General features: G+C 43.8%; 1 protein-coding gene across 1 annotated transcript in view; it reads left to right on the top strand.

Moving 5' to 3' along the window:
* Positions 1 to 20089, top strand: part of LOC137521559 (carotenoid-cleaving dioxygenase, mitochondrial-like) — a 47944-nt gene that overhangs the window by 19761 nt on the left and 8094 nt on the right. The window contains exons 5-10 of the mRNA XM_068240956.1: positions 892 to 994; positions 7245 to 7373; positions 9578 to 9738; positions 14313 to 14480; positions 15503 to 15631; positions 18305 to 18481. Of these exons, the coding sequence (XP_068097057.1) occupies positions 892 to 994; positions 7245 to 7373; positions 9578 to 9738; positions 14313 to 14480; positions 15503 to 15631; positions 18305 to 18481 (867 nt within the window). The remainder of the gene's footprint in view (positions 1 to 891; positions 995 to 7244; positions 7374 to 9577; positions 9739 to 14312; positions 14481 to 15502; positions 15632 to 18304; positions 18482 to 20089) is intronic.

Raw genomic sequence — 20089 nt, 5'->3', positions numbered from 1 at the left:
TGCTAACACAGAGACATACAAAAGAAAGACTACAGTTGGCCAAAATGTACTTGAGCAAGCCAAAATCCTTCAGGGAAAACATCTTGTGGACGGATGAGACCAAGATAGAGCTTTTTGGTAAAGCACATCATTCTACTGTTTACTGAAAATGGAATGAGGCCTACAAAGAAAATACCACAGTACCTACAGTGAAATATGGTGGAGATTCAATTATGTTTTGGGGTTGTTTTTGGTGTCTCTGGCACTGGGTGCCTTGAATGTGTGCAAGGCATCATGAAATCTGAGGCTTACCAAAGGATTTTGGGTCACACTGTAGAGCCCAGTGTCAGAAAGCTGACTTTGCATCTGAGATCTTGAGTCTTCCAGCAGGACAATGACCCCAAACATACGTCAAAAAGCACTCAGAAATGGATGGCAACAAAGCGCTGGAGAGTTCTGAAGTGGCCACCAATGAATCCAAATCTAAATCCCATTGAACACCTGTGGAGAGATCTTAAAATTGCTGTTGAGAAAAGGTGTCCTTCCAATAAGAGAGACCTGGAGCAGTTTGCAAAGGAAGAGTGGTTCAAAATTCTGGGTGAGAAGTAGAAGAGGCTTTTTGATGGTTCTAGGAAGTGACTGATTGCAGTTATTTTTTCCAAAGGGTGTGCAAACAAATGTGCCAATAATTTTTGTCCAGCCCATTTTTGAAATATTGTGTCACCTTATGTACAATTTGCTTTTTTTCCTCCCCTTATTATCCCCGTATTACTGCAATACTTTTCTGTGAGAAATACTTGATTTTCTAGAAACATTTCTGGGGTGCCAACAATTTCGGCCATGACTGTATTTGCAATACCATCTTGTCTCCAGCAGGTGGCATTAATTTTCCTGTTTTGTATTTCCTAATAGGTGGATTGGAGTAAGTTTATTGCTGTGAATGGCGCCACAGCACACCCTCATTATGATCCTGATGGGACGACATACAATATGGGAAATTCTTATGGAAAGGATGGTAAGTGTGTGTGATAATCATATAACTTTGTGACGTTTATATGTCATGCGGTCTTTTATTAGGTGCAGCATAAAATGACATAGAACATTATACTAAAATCCAAATAACTTTTACTGTTTTCAGTTGGAGAGATTTCCCCTGAATTTCTGTTAGGGATACTCCAGTCACATCTTCATTCATCTACTCTAATGTGGAAAGTACTGTCCTTTTAAACAATGCACAATGCCTGGCTGTCCTGCTGATTATCTGCAGATCAGATGTTTTGGACTTAAAGGGAACATGAAGTGAGAAGTATATGGAGACTGCCATATTGATTTCCTTTTAAACAATACCAGTTGCCTGGCAGCCCTGCTGGTCTATTTGGCTGCAGTAGTGTCTGAATCACACCAGGAACAAGCATGCAGCTAATCTTGTCAGATCTGACAATAATGTCAGAAACACCTGATCTGCTGCATGCTTGTTCAGGGTCTATGGATAAAAGGGCAGCAGAACGGCAGTGGAGGAAAAGCTCCAATGCAGATGACTTCGCCCACTATAAAAACACGCTGCTGCAGCTCAGGGACGCTCTCTCACTTGCAAAGCAGTCATACTTCTCTACACTCATTTCTTCACAATCCCATAACCCTAAACAACTTTTCAACACCTTCAGCTCTCTTCTCCACCCCCCGGCTCCCCCTACAACCACAAGCTTGTCTGCAGAAGACTTTGCAGCATATTTTGTGAGCAAAATTGAAACACTACAGTTTTCAAAAGCAACCCTCTTCACCGGTCCAATCAACTCTTCCTTTTTCCTCTCTGCCCGGCAGCTCCCCTACTATCAACTATCCCTCTCCACATACCCACTCACCCACTCAAACCTCCTGCCCGCTAACAATCTTCTCAGCCTTAACTGAACAGCGTCTTTCTGCACTAATCTCTAAAGCCAATCTTACTACATGCGCCTCAGATCCTATTCCCTCTCATCTTATCCCCCAGCTCTCCTCCCCCCTCATTCCTGCTTTAACATCACTGTTTAACCTTTCCATCTCTACTGGCATTTTTCCTTCTTCATTTAAACAAGCTATCATAACACCACTAATCAAAAACCCTCTTTAGACCCTACTGCCCTTTCTAATTACCGCACAGTCTCTCTCCTTCCCTTTGCCTCCAAACTTCTGGAACGCCACATTTACTCAGAGTTGTCTAACTTTCTCTCTGCTAATTCCCTGTTGGACCCCTTCCAGTCTGGCTTCCGCCCTCAACACTCTACGGAAACCGTTCTCACTAAGGTTGCCAATGACCTCCTAGCTGCTAAAGCCAAAGGCAGATTTTCGGTACTAATACTCCTAGATCTGTCCTCTGCCTTCGACACTGTTGATCATACCCTACTTCTCCAGACCCTCTCAACACTGGGAATCAAGGGCTTAGCACACTCCTGGCTTAACTCTTACCTGTCTGGACGTTCTTTCATGGTCTCCTATGCCAATACCAACTCCTCTTAATGCCCACTGTCGGAGTACCACAAGGGTCAGTCCTTGGACCCCTCCTCTTTTCTATTTACACCCATGGCTTGGGACAGATAATAAGCTCTTTTGGGTTTCAATATCACCTCTATGCTGATGACACCCAAATGTATTGTTCTGCCCCAGACCTCTCCACACTACTATCAAAAATCCCCGAATGTCTATCTGCTGTATCTACATTTATGTCATCCCGCTTCCTTAAACTCAATATGAGCAAAACGGAGATTGTGATATTTCCACCTTCGCTCGCTGTTCCACCTCCCATTGTCACAATCAATGTAGATAACACCCCAATAGCATCAACCCCCAAAGCTCGTTGCCTAGGGGTAACTCTGGACTCTGAGCTCTCCTTTAAACCACATATTAACACTTTAACTACCTCCTGCTACTTCCATCTCAAAAACATTTCCAGAATCCGTCCCTTCCTTTCACAAGAAGCAACTAAAATGCTTGTGCATGCCCTAATCATCTCCCGTCTTGACTACTGCAACACCCTACTCTGTGGTCTACCAAAAAGCAGACTGGCACCTCTCCAATCCCTACTAAACTCTGCAGCCCGTCTCATCCACCTCTCTTCTAGATCCTCTGAGGCAGCCCTCTCTGCCAATCCCTCCATTGGCTACCAGTTGCCCAAAGGATCCAGTTTAAACTTCTCACACTTGCATACAAAGCTCTACACAAGCTATCGCCTCCATATATTTCCTCTTTAATCTCCAGATACCTCCCTTCCCGGACCCTCCGTTCCTCACAGGAGACCCTTTTGTCCTCCAGCCTAGTCACCTCCTCTCACTCTCGCATCCAAGACTTCTCACGGGCTGTCCCTCTCCTTTGGAACGCCCTCCCTCAGCCGGTTCATCATGCCACGAGTCTGGAAACCTTCAAACGTACTCTGAAAACACACCTGTTCAGACAAGCCTATAATTTGCTATAGGCAGCACTGAAGGCACACTGGCTCACCAACTAATCCTTGTGTTTCCTTCCCTTTTGTTTCCTCCCCACTACCCTCTAGATTGTAAGCCCGCAAGGGCAGGGACCTCCTCCTAGTGTTTCTTATGCTGATATTATTTTAACATATGTACATGTACCAACTACACATCAACTATGTATGTATCCGTATTTATTCTATTCAATGTCATGACTGTACAGTGTCTTCTATTTCTTATGTATATTTGTTCCCCATTATTTGTTTGTATTATGTACAGCGCTACGGAAGATGCTGGCGCTATATAAATAAAAAATAATAATAATAATAAAAAGTATTAGATGCAGAAGTTCAGCAGGATAGTCAGGCAACTTGAATTGCTTAAAAGGAAATAAATATGGCAGCCTCCATATCTCTCTCAGTTCAGGTGTCCTTTAAAGGGGCCCTGAGTCCTCATTAAAAATGAAATTGTGACTTACCTGGGGCTCCCTCCATCCCACTGTAGGCGCAATGTCCCCCTGCCGTCCTCCTGGCTCCTCTCCCAGTCTCGCTGGCGGTTCCATTATGATATGCCTTCGGCCTGAAGTCGTCAGGGCTGCTTTTCGCTTTGCTGATATGCGTAATCACGCCGGCAGGCTACGCATCATCACACCGGCTGGCGAGAGAGTCCTGCGCATGCGGGGTTCAATATTAGAGAACTGCGCATGTGCAGGACTCTCGTGCCGGCTGACATGATGACGCATAGCCTGCCGGCGTGATTACGCATATCAGCAAAGCGCGAAGCAGCCCTGATGACTTCAGGCCAAAGTCATATCATAACGGAGCCCCCAGCGGGACTGGGAGAGGAGCCAGGAGTACACCGAGGGACCTTGCGGCCTATAGTAGGCTGGAGGAAGCCCCAGGTGAATCACAATTTCATTTTTTTAATGCGTGCTCAGGGTCTCTTTCAAGTCAGTGATCCAGGTGACATTGGGTTAGTGTACTTTATGGTTTGCAGAGATCAGTGTGCCTCAGTAAAAAGATGTGTGTAATACAATGCATGTGGCTTCTGGGTTTATCTAGTTACAAAAAGCATGCACAGATAGTCCTCTTGAGTCCTTACTCAAGAAAATGGGTAAAAGGGGTGTTTTTCCCGACCCCCTTATCTTACAGTATTTGGCTTGTGTTTAAAATTGTACTTAGCATACCACACGTGTTCTAATTCTTCATCTTGTTCTTAGAATTGATAGACTTCATATCTTGATGTATGGCTTCTTCTGGCTGCTGGGAATCTTCCTTACTTTCAGGCAGCTTTTCTGTGTTACTCCTCTATGTGGAGCTTCCATCTTCATCCAGCTCTGGTGCCAGGGGCGTAGCTAAGGAGCCCCGGTGCGAGTTTTACATGCCCCCCTCCCCCCCCCAAGCACCCAAGCACTCTATAGGTAACACTTGATACGGTGCAACAAAACCTGCCAAGGTCATCCAGTGTAAGGCTGGGCATACATGGGTCGATACGGCGGCAGCAGTTGGCTGATGGTGTAATGGTTAAGGGCTCTGCCTCTGACACAGGAGACCATGGTTCGAATCTCGGCTCTGCCTGTTCAGTAAGCCAGCACGAATTCAGTAGGAGACCTTTGGCAAGTCTCCCTTACACTGCAAATGCCAATAGAGCGCGCCCTAGTGGCTGCTGCTCTGCTCTGGCACTTTGAGTCCGCAAGGAGAAAAGCGCAATATAAATGTTATTTGTCTTGTCTATTAGCCACCGGATCGGTCCCCGCCCGTACATGCGGATTGATTCGCGTTCGTCCCCCAGCCTTGATCGGGCAAGCTGAATATTATCAGCTGGTCGGATCAGCTGGTCGATACACGGTACGTTTCGATACACGGTACAGAAACGTACCGTGTATCCCCAGCATTAGAGGTGCAAGAAGGGGATGGGGAACAGTTTGCTAATGATTATTACTATTCAAAGTATCTATAGAAGTGATTATTACCACCACAGGACCAATAAACAGATAATACTTTGGTTGAGGAAGAGCCCCATGAGGCCCCTCTGGCCCAAGGGCCCCGATGCGGTCGCTACCTCTGCAACCCCTATTGCTATGCCACTGTCTGGTGCTTCAAATAGTTTTTTTTATCAGCTCTTTTTTTAACAAAAAACAGTCCTTTTTAAAAGAATGATGTACATGACTGTGAAATTACTTTTCCCTTTCAAATCTTGTATTATTTGTATTTATTTATTTAAGTATTTATATAGAGCAAACATATTAGGCAGCGCTGTACAGATTATATTGTTTTGTCACTAACTGTCCCTCAGAGGAGCTCACAATCTAGTCCCTACCATTGTCATGTCTATATATGTATTGTGTAGTGTAGAGGAAGACAATTAACTTATCTGAATGTTTTTGGGATGTGTGAGGAAACCGGAGTGCCTGGAGGAAACTCACGCTGACATGGGGAGAACGTACAAATTCCTTGCAGATGTTGACCTGGTTGGGATTCGAACTGGGGACCCAGCGCTGCAAAGCGAGAGCACTAACCACTACGCCTCGTGCTGTATTATTGAATTGATTCATGTCTGCCACTCCCCTTCACTCCCATTCTTTCATCTCATCTGGGATTGCACAGTGGTACTGGACTATTAGAAGCAGATCACAAAGTTTTTACATGACAAAATGGGGTGTCCTATAAACACAATTCCAATTCTATGTATTCTGGGCATTGTACGAGATGGGATCTCCCCTTAAATCTTTCTGACTGAAGTGTTGTTCATGGCAATGCAAGAGGTGGCATGCAGATGGCTTGTGACCTCGCCATGACCTTTGACCCTCTCCCGCAAGTAATGGGGCTGAAGTGCTTTGGACAACATTATCCAGGGTTCTGAATAAGGAAAGTTGGATTTGAAAGATGACACTAGTAGATTGTGAAGCATTACTAACTAACCTCCCTGGCGTTTTAATTATGCGCAGCCGCACGGCGCCTATGTCCATCAGGAAATTTCGTTCTGAACGGGATTTCCTTCAGGGCGTTCCCCATCACCATGGCGACGAACGGAATGATGTCATCGATGTCGTGACGTCATAGGGAGTCCCGATCCACCCCTCAGCGCTGCCTGGCACTGATTGGCCAGGCTGCGCACGGGGTCTGCGGAGGGGGGGCCTCTTTAGCATCGGGTATTGGCGACGAGCGGCAGTGATCGCAGCAAACATGCAGCTAGCAAGGTGCTAGCTGGGTGTTTGAAAAAAAATTATTCAAATCGGCCCAGCAGGGCCTGAGCGGTGACCTCCGGCGTCTCTGGACGAGCTCAGCTCATCCAGAACGCTAGGGAGGTTAAGCCTCAGTAAAGCCCCATGCACATGCTCAACAGCGGCCTTTTATGCAGCACAATTATCAAGCAACTTTTTATTGTGAAACAAGTTGAACAACCCAAAAAAAAGTTGCTTGCTATTGTTCAAAGGACTAAGACGTCAATCCAACAGTTGGGTTGGCTCATCAGTTTTATCAGTTCTTTGAACAATAGCAAGCAACTTGTTTTTGGTTCTTCAACTTCCACTTTCACAACAAAAGTTGCTTGATAATTGTGTCGCATAAAAGACTGCTTTAGAGTGTGTGTATGGGGCTTTAGCGGTAATCCCGAGTCAGGCTCGGGAACAGAAATCCGCAGCTCTGAGGGGTAATCCCCTGCCTTGGTGAGTTATGCAGGAGCTGCTGCAGATCTCTCTGTGGTATTTTTTTTTTCTTTTTAGGATCCAAAAGCTTAAATCCTAAATCAGGAAAAAATCATAACGCCAGGGAGGTGAAACAAAACAATCCAGGGCTTGATGTAAAATAATTGTATTTGTTACAGGAACACACTACAATATAATAAAAGTTCCTCCTCAGAAGTCCAGCTTGGAGGAGACATTGGATGGAGCACAAGTGGTATGCGCCATACAGCCAAAGGAGAAAATGAAGCCTGCCTACTATCACAGCTTTGGTGAGTTGGCTTATACACTGTTGTTTAATTTTAGAAAAAAAAATGTTTTCCATTTGTTGTTTTTAGTTGGGAACCTCTCAGATTGGGATTTTGGTTCTGGTGCAGCATTGCTACTGGGCAGTTAGGCCAGTGAGCTTTTTTTTTTTTTTTTTTAATTAATTGCCCACCCCCAATAACTTTCTGGGTCTAGATAGTCTAGATACTTACACAGAGTCCTTTAGTGCCTCTACCTAAGTAACGCAGTGAGAAGGTGATTTGGTAAGACCAAAAATGGATCTGCATGGTACTGTTAACTACAATGGTAAAGATAGTCAGTCTGTATTAAATTGTTAATGTACTTATACTTAAATGTAGTTAACTTCTTGAGGACCACAGTGCTAAACCCCCCCCCCCCTAAAGACCAGGCCATTTTTCTGCTATTAGTCCACTGCAGCTTTAAGGCCAAGCTACAGGGCCGCACAACACAAGTGATCTCCCCCCCCCCCCCCCCCCCTTTTTTCCCCACCAACAGAACTCTCTGTTGGTGGGGTTAGATCACCCTACATTGTTTATTTTTTTGTTTATAAATATTTATGTGCTTTTTTTTTAACAAAAAAGGCTATATTTCCTTAAAGGGGCACTACAGTGAAAAACTGTAAAATGTAAAATATGTGAAAACATATACAAATAAGACGTACATTTTTTACAGAGTAAAATGAGCCATAAATTACTTTTCTCCTATGTTACTGTCACTTACAGTAAGCAATAGAAATCTGACAGAAGTGACAGGTTTTGGACTGGTCCATCTCTTCATAGGGGATTCTCAGTAAGGCATGTATTCTTTATAAAGATATTCCCTAAAAAGGATTTAAACAATGATGCTGGCCAGCTTCTCTGCTCCCTACACAGTTTTTTGGCAGTTGAACAGAGCAACTGCCATTCACTAAGTGGTTTTGAAAATAAATATATCCCTGAGAATCCCCTAGAAAGAGATGAACTACCGGTAGTCCAAAACCTGTCACTTCTGTGAGATTTACTACCTACTGTAAGTAACAGCAACATAGGAGAAAAGTAATTTATGGCTCATGTTACTCTGGAAAAAATTGACTTCTTATTTGTATATGTTTGCACATATTTTACATTTTACAGTTTTTCGCTGGAGTGCCCCTTTAAAGGGATACTTAAGTTAAAAAAAAAAAAAAAAGATTTTTACTCACCTGGGGCATCCCTCAGCCCCTTGAAGCTGTATGGTGCCCTTGCAGCCTCGCTCCGATCGTCCTGTCCCCACCGGCGGCTACTTCCGGGTTCGTCGACAGCCGCCGACAGGCTGGGAACGCGAGTGATTCTCCGCGTTCCCAGCCGCTATATCACCCTCTATGCTGCTATAGCGTATATGTTATATGCTGTACATGGCGATTAGATGGGGCTTTCGCCATCTAACAGTCTCCGAGCAGCGATCACCGCTTGGAGACTGAAGGCGGGGCGGAGCCTTTTAGATACAGGCATGTCACTATTCTTTACAGTACAAAACTAGTCTCTGTACTCAGCATGTTTGGGGGTCTGTACATTGATGTTAAAGAGTGGAGAAGAACAATTCAAACAATGTACTACCAAGGAGGGAAGGGCAGACCCCATTAACAGACAGCACCGTGTGCCAGACTCTTTGTAGCAGACTGTGTCCCATGACAGACCCCTGTAATGGACAGCCCCCACAACGGCCCCCTGTAATAGACAGCACCCTATAACAGTCAAACTTTACATATACAGGAGTGCAAAACCTGACAGTAGAATTACAGGTAGTCCCCGGTTAACGAACAAGATAGGGACTGTAGGTTTGTTCTTAACCTGAATCTGTTCTTAAGTCAGAACACTGTACTATCTCTGTCCCCTGTACCTCCTGTGTTGCCCCCCTGTGCCTCCAGGGTCCCCCTCTGTGTCACCTCTACCCTCTGTACCTGCTTATTCAAGTTTAAAAGCCATTTTTTCTTTGAATTTTTTAAAATCAACTTTCTCAAAAATCACAAGTCCAATTTGAAATTTTTTTTGACTTGTTCCCATGGAAACACAGAATCCATGCCTTTCTTATCGGCGGGTTGTTCGTAAGTCGGGGACTACCTGTATAGAGCTGACACCTATAAGTTCCTGGCCCTTATGTTTATGTTTTACATAAGCTACAGTTATATGCTTTAGCTGCATTATCTTATGCTGTTTTCTTTTATCATTAGGAATGAGTGAGAATTATGTGGTGTTTGTGGAACAACCTCTGAGATTAAATCTAATAAAGTTACTGATCAACCAGCTAAGAGGAAAGTCTTTTTCGGGAATAATGAGCTGGGAGCCTGAGCTGGATACTGTCTTTCATGTGGTCAATAAGCACACAGGAAAGGTCAGGACATCTGTAGGCTTTTATTACTGTTCTTGACTGTATTGAGAAGATTTTTATTGATTTAGTTTGGTGTCACAGGAAGTGAGGGAATGTGAACCTCGTCCGTTGGGGAACGGGACCTGATCCCCTTGAGTGACATTGCTGGGCTGTACAGATACGAACTCCGCTATATACAGTGGTTTGCAAAAGTATTCGGCCTCCTTGAAGTTTTCCACATTTTCCACATTTTGTCACATTACTGCCACAAACATGCATCAATTTTATTGGAATTCCATGTGATAGACCAATACAAAGTGGTGTACACATGAGAAGTGGAATGAAAATCATACATGATTCCAAACATTTTTTAAAAATAAATAACTGCAAAGTGGGGTGTGCGTAATTATTCAGCCCCTTTTGGTCTGAGTGCAGTCAGTTTCCCATAGACATTGCCTGATGAGTGCTAATGACTAAATGGAGTGCACCTGTGTGTAATCTACTGTCAGTACAAATACAGCTGCTCTGTAACGGCCTCAGAGGTTGTCTAAGACAAAATTGGGAGCAACAACACCATCAAGTCTGAAGGACACACCAGACAGGTCAGGGATAAAGTTAATGAGCAATTTAAAGCAGGCTTATGCTATAAAAAGATTTCCAAAGCCTTGAACATCCCACGGAGCACTGTTCAAGCGATCATTCAGAAATGGAAGGAATATGGCACAACTGTAAACCTACCAAAACAAGGCCATCCTCCTAAACTCACAGGCCGAACAAGGAGAGCGCTGATCAGAAATGCAGTCAAGAGGCCCATGATGACTCTGGACGAGCTGCAGAGATCTACAGCTCAGGTGGGGAAATCTGTCCATAGGACACCTATTAGTCATGCACTGTACAAAGTTGGCCTTTATCGAAGAGTGGCAAGAAAAAAGCCATTGTTAACAGAAAGCATAAGAAGTCCCGCTTGCAGTTTGCCACAAGCCATGTGGGGGTCCCATTTGAAGTTTGCCACAAGTCATGTGGGGGGCACAGAAAACATGTGGAAGAAGGTGCTCTGGTCAAATGAGACGAAAATGGAACTTTTTAGCTAAAATGCAAAACGCTATGTGCGGCAGAAAACTAACACTGCACATCACTCTGAACACACCATCCCCACTGTCAAATATGGTGGTGGCAGCATCATGCTCGGGGGGTGCATCTCTTCAGCAGGGACAGGGAAGCTGGTCAGAGTTGATGGGAAGATGGATGGAGCCAAATACAGGGCAAACTTGGAAGAAAACCTTTTGGAGTCTGCAAAAGACTTGAGACTGGGGTGAAGGTTCACCTTCCAGCAGGACAAAGCCAGGGCAACAATGGAATGGTTTACAACAAAACATATCTATGTGTTAGAATGGCCCAGTCAAAGCCCAGATCTAAATCCAATCGAGAATCTGTGGCAAGATCTGAAAACTGCTGTTCACAAATTCTGTCCATCTAATCTGACTGAGCTGGAGCTGTTTTGCAAAGAAGAATGGGCAAGGATTTCAGTCTCTAGATGTGCAAAGCTGGTAGAGACATACCCTAAAAGACTGGCAGCTGTAATTGCAGCAAAAGGTGGTTCTACAAAGTATTGACTCAACCCACTTTGCAGTTATTTTTTTAATGTTTGGAATCCTGTATGATTTTCGTTACACTTCTCACATGTACACCACTTTGTATTGGTCTTTCACGTGGAATTCCAATAAAATTGGTTCAGGTTTGTGGCAGTAATGTGACAAATTGTGGAAAACTTCAAGGGGGCCGAATACTTTTACAAACCACTGTAGCTGACGACGCACTCTGTTACTATGCGGGGGGCATATAATCCTGAATATGGATGAGCAAATAAGGAAGAAAAGGATAAGGATCTTCACACTGACAGCTGAAACAATTCGTTTAGCAGACCATACCGACACAGGCAGCAAAAATCTGGGTTTCACGTTTCAGAAGAAAAAAACCTAAAACAACATTGTAAGGCTAACTTGGTGGCTTATCCCTTTCCCTCTGTTGTGTGCCTGGGACTTCTGTATGCTATCATAATACACCTTGTTCGGTTTTGGGCTTTAAAGAATAAACTTGCAGATACGCCTCTTTTTAAAGGGAAGCTGAAGTGAAAATAAACTTATGAGATAATGATTTGTATGTTTAGTACATCTAAGAAATAAAACATTAGCAGCACAGATATGAGTCTAATATTGTTTGCAGCACAGGAAGAGTTATGAAACTCCAGTTGTTATCTACGCAAAAGGGCTTATCTGAGCTGAGCTCTGTCTTCTGAAGCTTATTATCTCAACTGGCTGTCACTGTATTTTGTTTTTGTTTTCTGCAGAGTAAAGTTCAAAAGTTCATTAGCCTGCTCTGTGAAATCATTTAGAATGCTGAGTATAATGTATAAACTGCAATTATTAGAGAATGAGACCATGTTATACAAAAAAAAAAACCTATATCACTGAAAATACAAATATGAGACTATTTTCTTTGCTACTAATGTTCTATTAATTAACCGTACTACACAACCAATTCATTATATCTTTTTTTTTTTTTTTTTTTTTTTTGCTTCAGTGTCACTTTAACTACTAGCCAATCACTTCACGCTGATGGGCGTGGCCGCGGCTGCAGACCCAGGACCGCCTGATGTTGATTGGCGTAAAGTCCTAGGGCTTCAGTTTGCAGGAGATCACGCGCAGACTGCGTGTGCATCGCCTGCTTGGTAGGTGGAGCGATCGTTACTCGGAGACTGTTAGACGCTGAAACTGTTCTCTATTTAGGGTGTACAGTGATATGATCTACAGCAGCTCTGTACCGGGGACACTCGTGTGACACAGCTGTCCCCCCCCAGAGGCACAGGCTGAAGCCTATGACAGCTGATCACAGGGATTGGATGGCGGAGGGAGGGAGGAGTGTACAAATACAAAAAATAAGACATATTTTTATATAAAAATATACAAATAAATATTGATAAAAAAAAAACACTGGGGGAGCGATCAGACCCCACCAACAGAGAGCTCTGTTGGTGGGGAGAAAAGGGGGGGAGAATCACTTGTGTTCTGTGTTGTGCGGTCCTGCGGCTTGACCTTAAAGCTGCAGTGGCCTATTGTAGAAGAAAATGACCTGGTTTTTAGCGGGGGGAGGGGGGGGGTGGAAGTGGTTAAAATGTACCTGTAAGAAAAAAAAGAGACACAAGTACGGTCCGTGTCTGCACAGTAGTACGGAGCTGCTCATACGCTGATTTTTCCTCCATGCACAAGCGGCTTTGTGCTACTGCGGAGGCACGGGTCGTACTTATGGACAGGAGTGCTGCCGCAAAGGAGAGGGTCCCATTGAGTAGCAGTGGGGTAGATGAGGATCGGAGAAGCCGCTGCATCATCCAGAGGCTTCTCTCTACTGAGGTAACTAACCTTTTCTATTTTTATTTTACATGTTTGCTTTAAATTTATTCTGTAAAAATGTTGTGAAATTATTCGCTAACAGCGGTGGCAGGTTTATTTTACCTGTAATGGTACCTATAAACATGATCACTCGGACATGTGAAACAAACAAGTCATATCAGTTGTTTCAGTGTACGACTGCTGCACCACTTCTAGCATTTTAACTCACTATCCACTTCCTAGTTCAGCAAGTTTAAACGCTAGAGGCCGGATGCGAAATAAATGAGACAGGTAGAGTCATTGTGCAGTGTGTACGATCCCGGATCAGGTGAGCTGCTCTTCCGCTGCCTACACCCTGCAATTAAGGGACGCGAAGAGAGAGGATGGTCGGCCACTTGACAACAGGAAACTCTCTACAGGAGAGGGAGGGAGACCACTAGACACCAGGGAACGGTGTATGGGGAGGAAGGGGGACCACTAGAAAACAGGAACAATGTATGGTGGAGGAAGGGCGACCACTAGACCAGCAAGGAACACTCTGAGGAGAGAGGATTCCAAGACACCAAGTGCGCTGTAAAAGGGTGGGGACCACTAGACACCCAGGTACACTTTATGGGGTAAGGAGGGGGACCACTAGACACCAGGTATGCTGAATATGGGAGGGGAACCATTAAATACCAGGTACACTGTAAGGGGGAGGAGGCCACTAGACCACCAGAGAAGCAATATGGGGATGTTAACAGTAGAAACCTTGATTTCTACCCTAGATTCATGCTCGACTCAAATTTGTCAGTGTCTGAAGGTAGAAAAGGTACCTCGGTTTATATTGGGATCAGTTTATATTTGAGTATATATATCATATTATCACTTCCAGAATACAACAGCAGTACTGCAAAGCCTTTTTCTGGAAATGTTTCTGGGGCCAACAATTTCAGCCATGACTGTATGTCACTTACTGTGAGAATTCTGTACAAGTGTAAACAGTCCTAAATAGAGTTTAGGAATAGGATGAAGACTGATACCACATAGATGAAGGCAACAGTAAAAATGTCAGATAAGCTTTGCTCTAATTACTGTAAGGATTGTGTGCTCACTTACAATGGGAGGTATGAATTTGTTAAAGTGAATCGGTGAATACTTGTGCAGTGCTGTGATAATGCGCTACTGGAGTTAATTATAGTAACATGAAAACCTCTTAATGTGTCTCTTTAGAAACACCCAGTGACCTATCGTACAAAAGCATTCTCAACTTTTCACCAGATCAATGCCTTTGAGGACCAAGGCTGCATTGTGCTTGATCTATGCTGCATGGACGATGGGGGAGCTGTTGAATTATTTGAGATTCAGAATTTACGTAAATCCGGGGAGGCTCTCAATGAGGTAACTGGACCATAACCAACTATTGGACAGAACTGAGTTTTAAAATCCTTTGATGTTGAAGATACTGGATAATAGGCAAGGCATGCAAAACAAGTTTATGCTACTACTGTTAATCTGCCCAGTGCTGCTTGTAGGGTTACGCATGCTCATAGGGTAGTAAATCACAGTCTGCACACCTGAGCAATTCACATAAAATGTCATGAACCTCCTGTACCGTGTGGAGTTTGGTTGTCACCTCCATGTAATAGTTCAGCTCTTCAGTAAAACATAGCTCTTTATGTAAACATCTTAAAAATAAATATATAAAGAAGGGGCTGCATTTCAGCGACAGCCCCGCTGTTTCAGGCAAAGAAGCTCTAATATGTCATATTTTACTAAAGAGCAGTACTCTTCAGTGCAGCCCCACACTGCACAGCCACATGCAAAGACAGAAGCCACATTATGTGGAATTAGAGTTCCCCACCTAACTCCCAAAGCTGCTGTAGTATAGTTTTATTGTAAGAGCCCCCGATGAAGCTGTTTATCGACACCAGTTGGGAAGAGTTGGCAATTAGTACATGTAAACGGTATCTGATATATTCAGACTTTTTCTCATGTGAGGCTTCCTTACACAAAGACCCACATTTTGACAATGTTGTAAGGTTTTAAATTGTGCTGATTAAAGTACTATATGGTACTCTCTGTAGCATTTTTACACTTTTATTTAATTTATGACCCAAATGTGGAAACATTAATTGGAGGCATCAGAGTGCAGCGTTCCATATAATTGGGGATACTATAGGCAGGGAGTAGATCACTAAACGTTTTGTGGCCTCATACTTCAGTATGCATGAGGTAAGCTCTGTTCTATATGTGGTGTGTTGTAAATGGGGTTAAATTGAAGAAGGAATGGCGCTGGAATTTTTCAAGGACTATATGGAGTCACTCTGAGGACCATGCAGCTATTTAGGTTTATGTTTTGAGTGCGGATTGCAGGTGGACTTTGGCCAGAGATAATTTCATTAATTTTATCTGATTTGCAGGTATACAAGAATGCGGCCACAGCTTTCCCACGCAGGTTTGTTCTCCCTTTGGAATCCTCTGGCAAAGGAGAAAGCACCCAGCCTCTGCCCTACAGTACAGCTACAGCTGCAAAGAAAGGTGATGGACAGGTGGGCAATCTATTGCACAAAACAGATTATGAATTGCTTTCCTTTAAGAAGCAGCTGAGAGTGTGTAGTACCTGAGAAGTATGCATGGTTTAGTGGAATGCCTGGCAAAAGTTGTAGATTGCACCTTTCACATTCTTTTTCTAGATGCGTGCCATCGCCAGTTTTTTTGTAGTCAATAGTAACAGTACTTTTGTAACAATTACTTTTGTAACAATAGTGAGGTAAGTGAGAATGAACAGGTTACTGTATAGTATGTATTGTGCACCTGCTGAATCGATGCTCCAGTCACTGGTCATCGTCTGGTACATGGGCGCAACGGCCAGCGATAAATACAAACTGCAGAGAGTCATAACTGATGCAGAGAGAATCATCGGGTCTCCTCTTCCACCCCTTGATCTCCTCCACTCCGCTAGGATGATGAAGAGGGCCACTATGATCTCCCGTGACCCCTCCCACTCAGGCAGCTTCTCCCATTGGGCCTCCGCTACAGGACTTTGCCATGCAAAACCACCAGACGGAAGAACACCTTCTTCCCTCAAGCAGTTCGGCTGCAGAACTCTAACCTCCCCCTGTCAGGACCGCCTCCTGGCGTGCCCTAGCGGGGCCTTCCAGCCAGTTCTCGACGCTGCTGCCTTGATTCTCGCTGCCCAGGGCAGTATGGGGGGGCCACCATCATCATCATTATTATTATTATTATTATTGGACTGTTCCTGCACGGCAGGAAAAACACTAACTGACGACCGGGGTCTGTCACAAATGAGGGTCAAACCTATACTATTACTGTAATTACTGTTATTCCAACTGTTTGTGTTGTGCAAGACGTCTTCCTATACTATGCCCATGCCATGTGTACCACAAATAATTCTGAGTATAGCTCTGCTGTATTTGGCGAAATAAATGATTCTGATTCTGGTCATAAACTGAGCATCTTCCATCATGTGTTTGACTGAGCCGGGTAAATACACATATAAGGTCAGCAGCTGAGCTTAGCCAGCCTTATCTTTCGATGTTTAACTACTCTACGACCGATCCACGCCAACGGGCGTGGCCGCGGCGGCAGCCCCAGGACCGCCTAACGCCAATTGGCGTCAGGTCCTGGAGCCGGCTACTGAACAAGATTGCGCGCAGGCTGTGTGCGCATGTCCTTCTCGGGGGGCGGATCTCCGCCCCGCCTTCAGTCTCCGAGTGGCAATTGCCGCTCGGGAGACTGTTAGTTGGCGTTACATGTACAGCGCTGCGATCGGCAGCAGCGCGGCTGTCCCCTCCGTAGGTTGGGCAGCTGATCACCCTGAATGGCTGGTGAGGGAGGGAGCAGGGGAAAAAAAATTAAAAACATATTTTCATAAAAAAAAAAATGAACAACATTGGAGTGATCAGACCCCACCAACAGAGCTCTCTGGGAAAAGGGGGGGGAGGGAATCAATCGTGTGCTGTGTTGTGCAGCCCTGCAGCTTGGCCTTAAAGCTGCAGTGGCCAATTAGGGAAAAAATAGCCTGGTCTTTAGGGGGGTTTAACACTGCGGTCCACAAGTGGTTAATGCCCGCTTTGAAGGAACTGATGCAGCCTCTAATGCTGGGAAAACACCATAAGTTTTTTTTCAGTAGATAGATGATTTGAGAGATTATTTCCGACATGTCCGATCTTATATTCGACCATTTTTCTGATCGATTTCTCATAGCAGTGAATAGAAATTGATGATCTTAAAATCGATCGAAAATAAGATCGGACAGTAAATCGACTGAAAATTCTTGTCGTGTATTCCCATCATAAGTGGGATCAGCTTATTTGATGCTTTATATGTGCTACTGTTGTAATCTCTAAGATGATATTGTAACCACCTTTACGCAATTTACAAGTTGTGCTGATCAGCTGCGTGGTTACTTACATTTCCTTATAACAACTGTAATTCCTGGTACACACCATGCAATTTCCCGTCAGATTGAAGGTCAAATCGATAATTTCCAGCAGATCGGATCTGACTTTCGAATCTTCTTTCTGATCTATTTTCCAATCGCTACTATACAAAACCGATCAGAAAAACGATTGGATCTGTTGGAAATTATCGATCCGACAATCAATCTGATGGGAAACTGCATGGTGTGTACCAGGCAAAAGAACTTTGTATTCTGCATCTACAAGGATGATGTGTTGTGTTGTTTCTCTTTCTTTTTACCATCTATTTACTGTATCTATCATGTGTGGGATCTGAGAGGCAGAGAAAAGAGAAAAATGTAAATAGGATACAAGGGTGGGCCAGAATGGTGAAAGAGGCATGTTTTACAGGCACAGTGCAATCTATTCTTCCATACCACTCTGATAAACGGAGAGCTGACCAATCCCCTTAGGGAGAGAGAGAGAGAGTTGACCAATTCAACCAGTCAATCCCCTGTATAGTGTTATATACTGGGTACCACATGCAGTACAGCACCAGTAACTGTTCATACTGTCATGCATAGCACACGTATATGATTTTTTAAAATGTTTATTTGGTGTGTTGGAAGAGGGGTAGTCTTATACGGTGAGTATATCACAAACTGGAAAAGTTGGGGGGACGTCTTATACACCGGAATATAAATATTTTTTTAAAGTAATTATTTTTTATTATTTTTCCCATTGATGAGCAGGACTTATTCATTATGTTATTGCTATTCTTAACTAGCATTATTTCTGCAGATTTGGTGTACCCATGAAAACCTCTATGATGACAAAGTCTTTCATGGATTAGAATTTCCACAAATAAATTATGCCAAGTACAATACAAAGAAGTACCGCTACTTTTATGGCTGTGGCTTCCAGCACATGGTCGGGGATTCTTTGATTAAAATGGATGTGGAGACCAAGAAAACAAAGGTAAGACAATGTAGATGCATCTAAGCAGTAATAAGTGTACACAAGGTATTGACTGTCTACTGTTGACTGCCATTTACCTTGTACCCTTTCAGTTTATTGAAACAATGGCAGCAGGCTGCTATAGATACTACCTTTTTTATTTATTTTTTCCTTTTATTTGCTTATATCTACAGAATAGGGTACACTGATTATTTCTTAAATTTATAGGTCACAATAAAATAGATGTTTTATAACATTAGGCAAAGAGGTTTTAAAAATGTGTAGGCTCCACCACCTCCAAAAAAAATCAATCCTTATCAAGTAACCTCCCTACCCACAAAAAAGGACACACTTTGGACCTCATTTTCCATTCAGAACTCCTAATATCCAATGTGGAAATTGATCCAGTAGTTTGGTCAGACCACCACACTGTCCACTTCTCCTTTACAGCACCGGCTACAAAACACCAAGTGAAAGAACTAATAAAATATCGTTCCTTGAAAGGTTTGACACCCCAACACCTTCAGAACAGCCTCAATCTAGGTGGACTGACAGATCACAACTTCGGCCTTGAATCCATGGTCCTTAAATATAACCACGATGTCTCAGCCGCTTTTGACGCCATAGCTCCCTTAAAGATTAAACGTTCCGCACCATTACATCATGCTCGCTGGTTTGACAACTCTATAAAGGAACTAAAGAAACAGGGACGCAGACTGGAACGAAGGTGGCGCAAACATCAGTCTCCTGATGACAAACTTTCCCTAATTGCTCACCTGAAAAAATATCAAACGATGATTAACAAAAAGAAGTCCTTATTCCTGTCTCACGAAATTGCAAATGCAGCCAACAGACCTGCCCAACTCTTCCGCACGGTTGACAGTCTCTGCAGTCCATCTTGCAGGAAATCCAGCATCAGACCTTCACAGGAACTGTGCGAGGAATTTGCCCACTTCTTCTCAGACAAAGTCTCCTCCATACGATCTGCCATTCAATTCACAGCCCCAGAAACCCATGCAGAGCCATATAACAGGTGCAAAAATAGCCTACCACCATGGTCTGATTTTAAGGTAATCACTGAAAAAGACATCTTGGATATCCTCTCAAACCTTCGCCAGACTACCTGCGATCTGGACCCTGGCCCCACTAAGTTCATGTTGAAATGCCCTGAACTATTTACACCGGCATTCCACAAAATAGTCAACGGCTCCTTACAAGAAGGGTGGTTTCCCTCTACTCTGAAAGAAGCAATCGTCAGGCCTCTACTCAAGAAACCATCCTTAGACCCAGATGCTCTAAACAGCTACAGACCTGTCTCAAACCTCCCCTTTCTGGGAAAAGTTATTGAAAAGGCTGTCTACCTCCAACTTGAAGCCAGGCTCTCCAGAAACAACATCCTTGACCCTCTTCAATCTGGTTTCAGGAAATATCACAGCTGTGAAACAGCCCTCACCCAGATTTGCAATGATCTGCTCATTGCAAGAGACAAGGGTCAATGATCCATCCTGATTTTGCTCGACCTCTCAGCGGCTTTTGACACAGTCGATCATGAAATCTTACTCAACAGGCTACAAGAGTACTGTGGCATAGATGGCATTGTTCTCCTGTGGTTCAACTCCTTCCTGGCTG

The sequence above is a fragment of the Hyperolius riggenbachi genome, chromosome 6, assembly GCF_040937935.1.
Source record: "Hyperolius riggenbachi isolate aHypRig1 chromosome 6, aHypRig1.pri, whole genome shotgun sequence".
Lineage (NCBI taxonomy): Eukaryota > Metazoa > Chordata > Amphibia > Anura > Hyperoliidae > Hyperolius > Hyperolius riggenbachi.
Note: the sequence above shows the minus strand (reverse complement) of the source record. Positions and strands in the feature narration are given on the sequence as shown.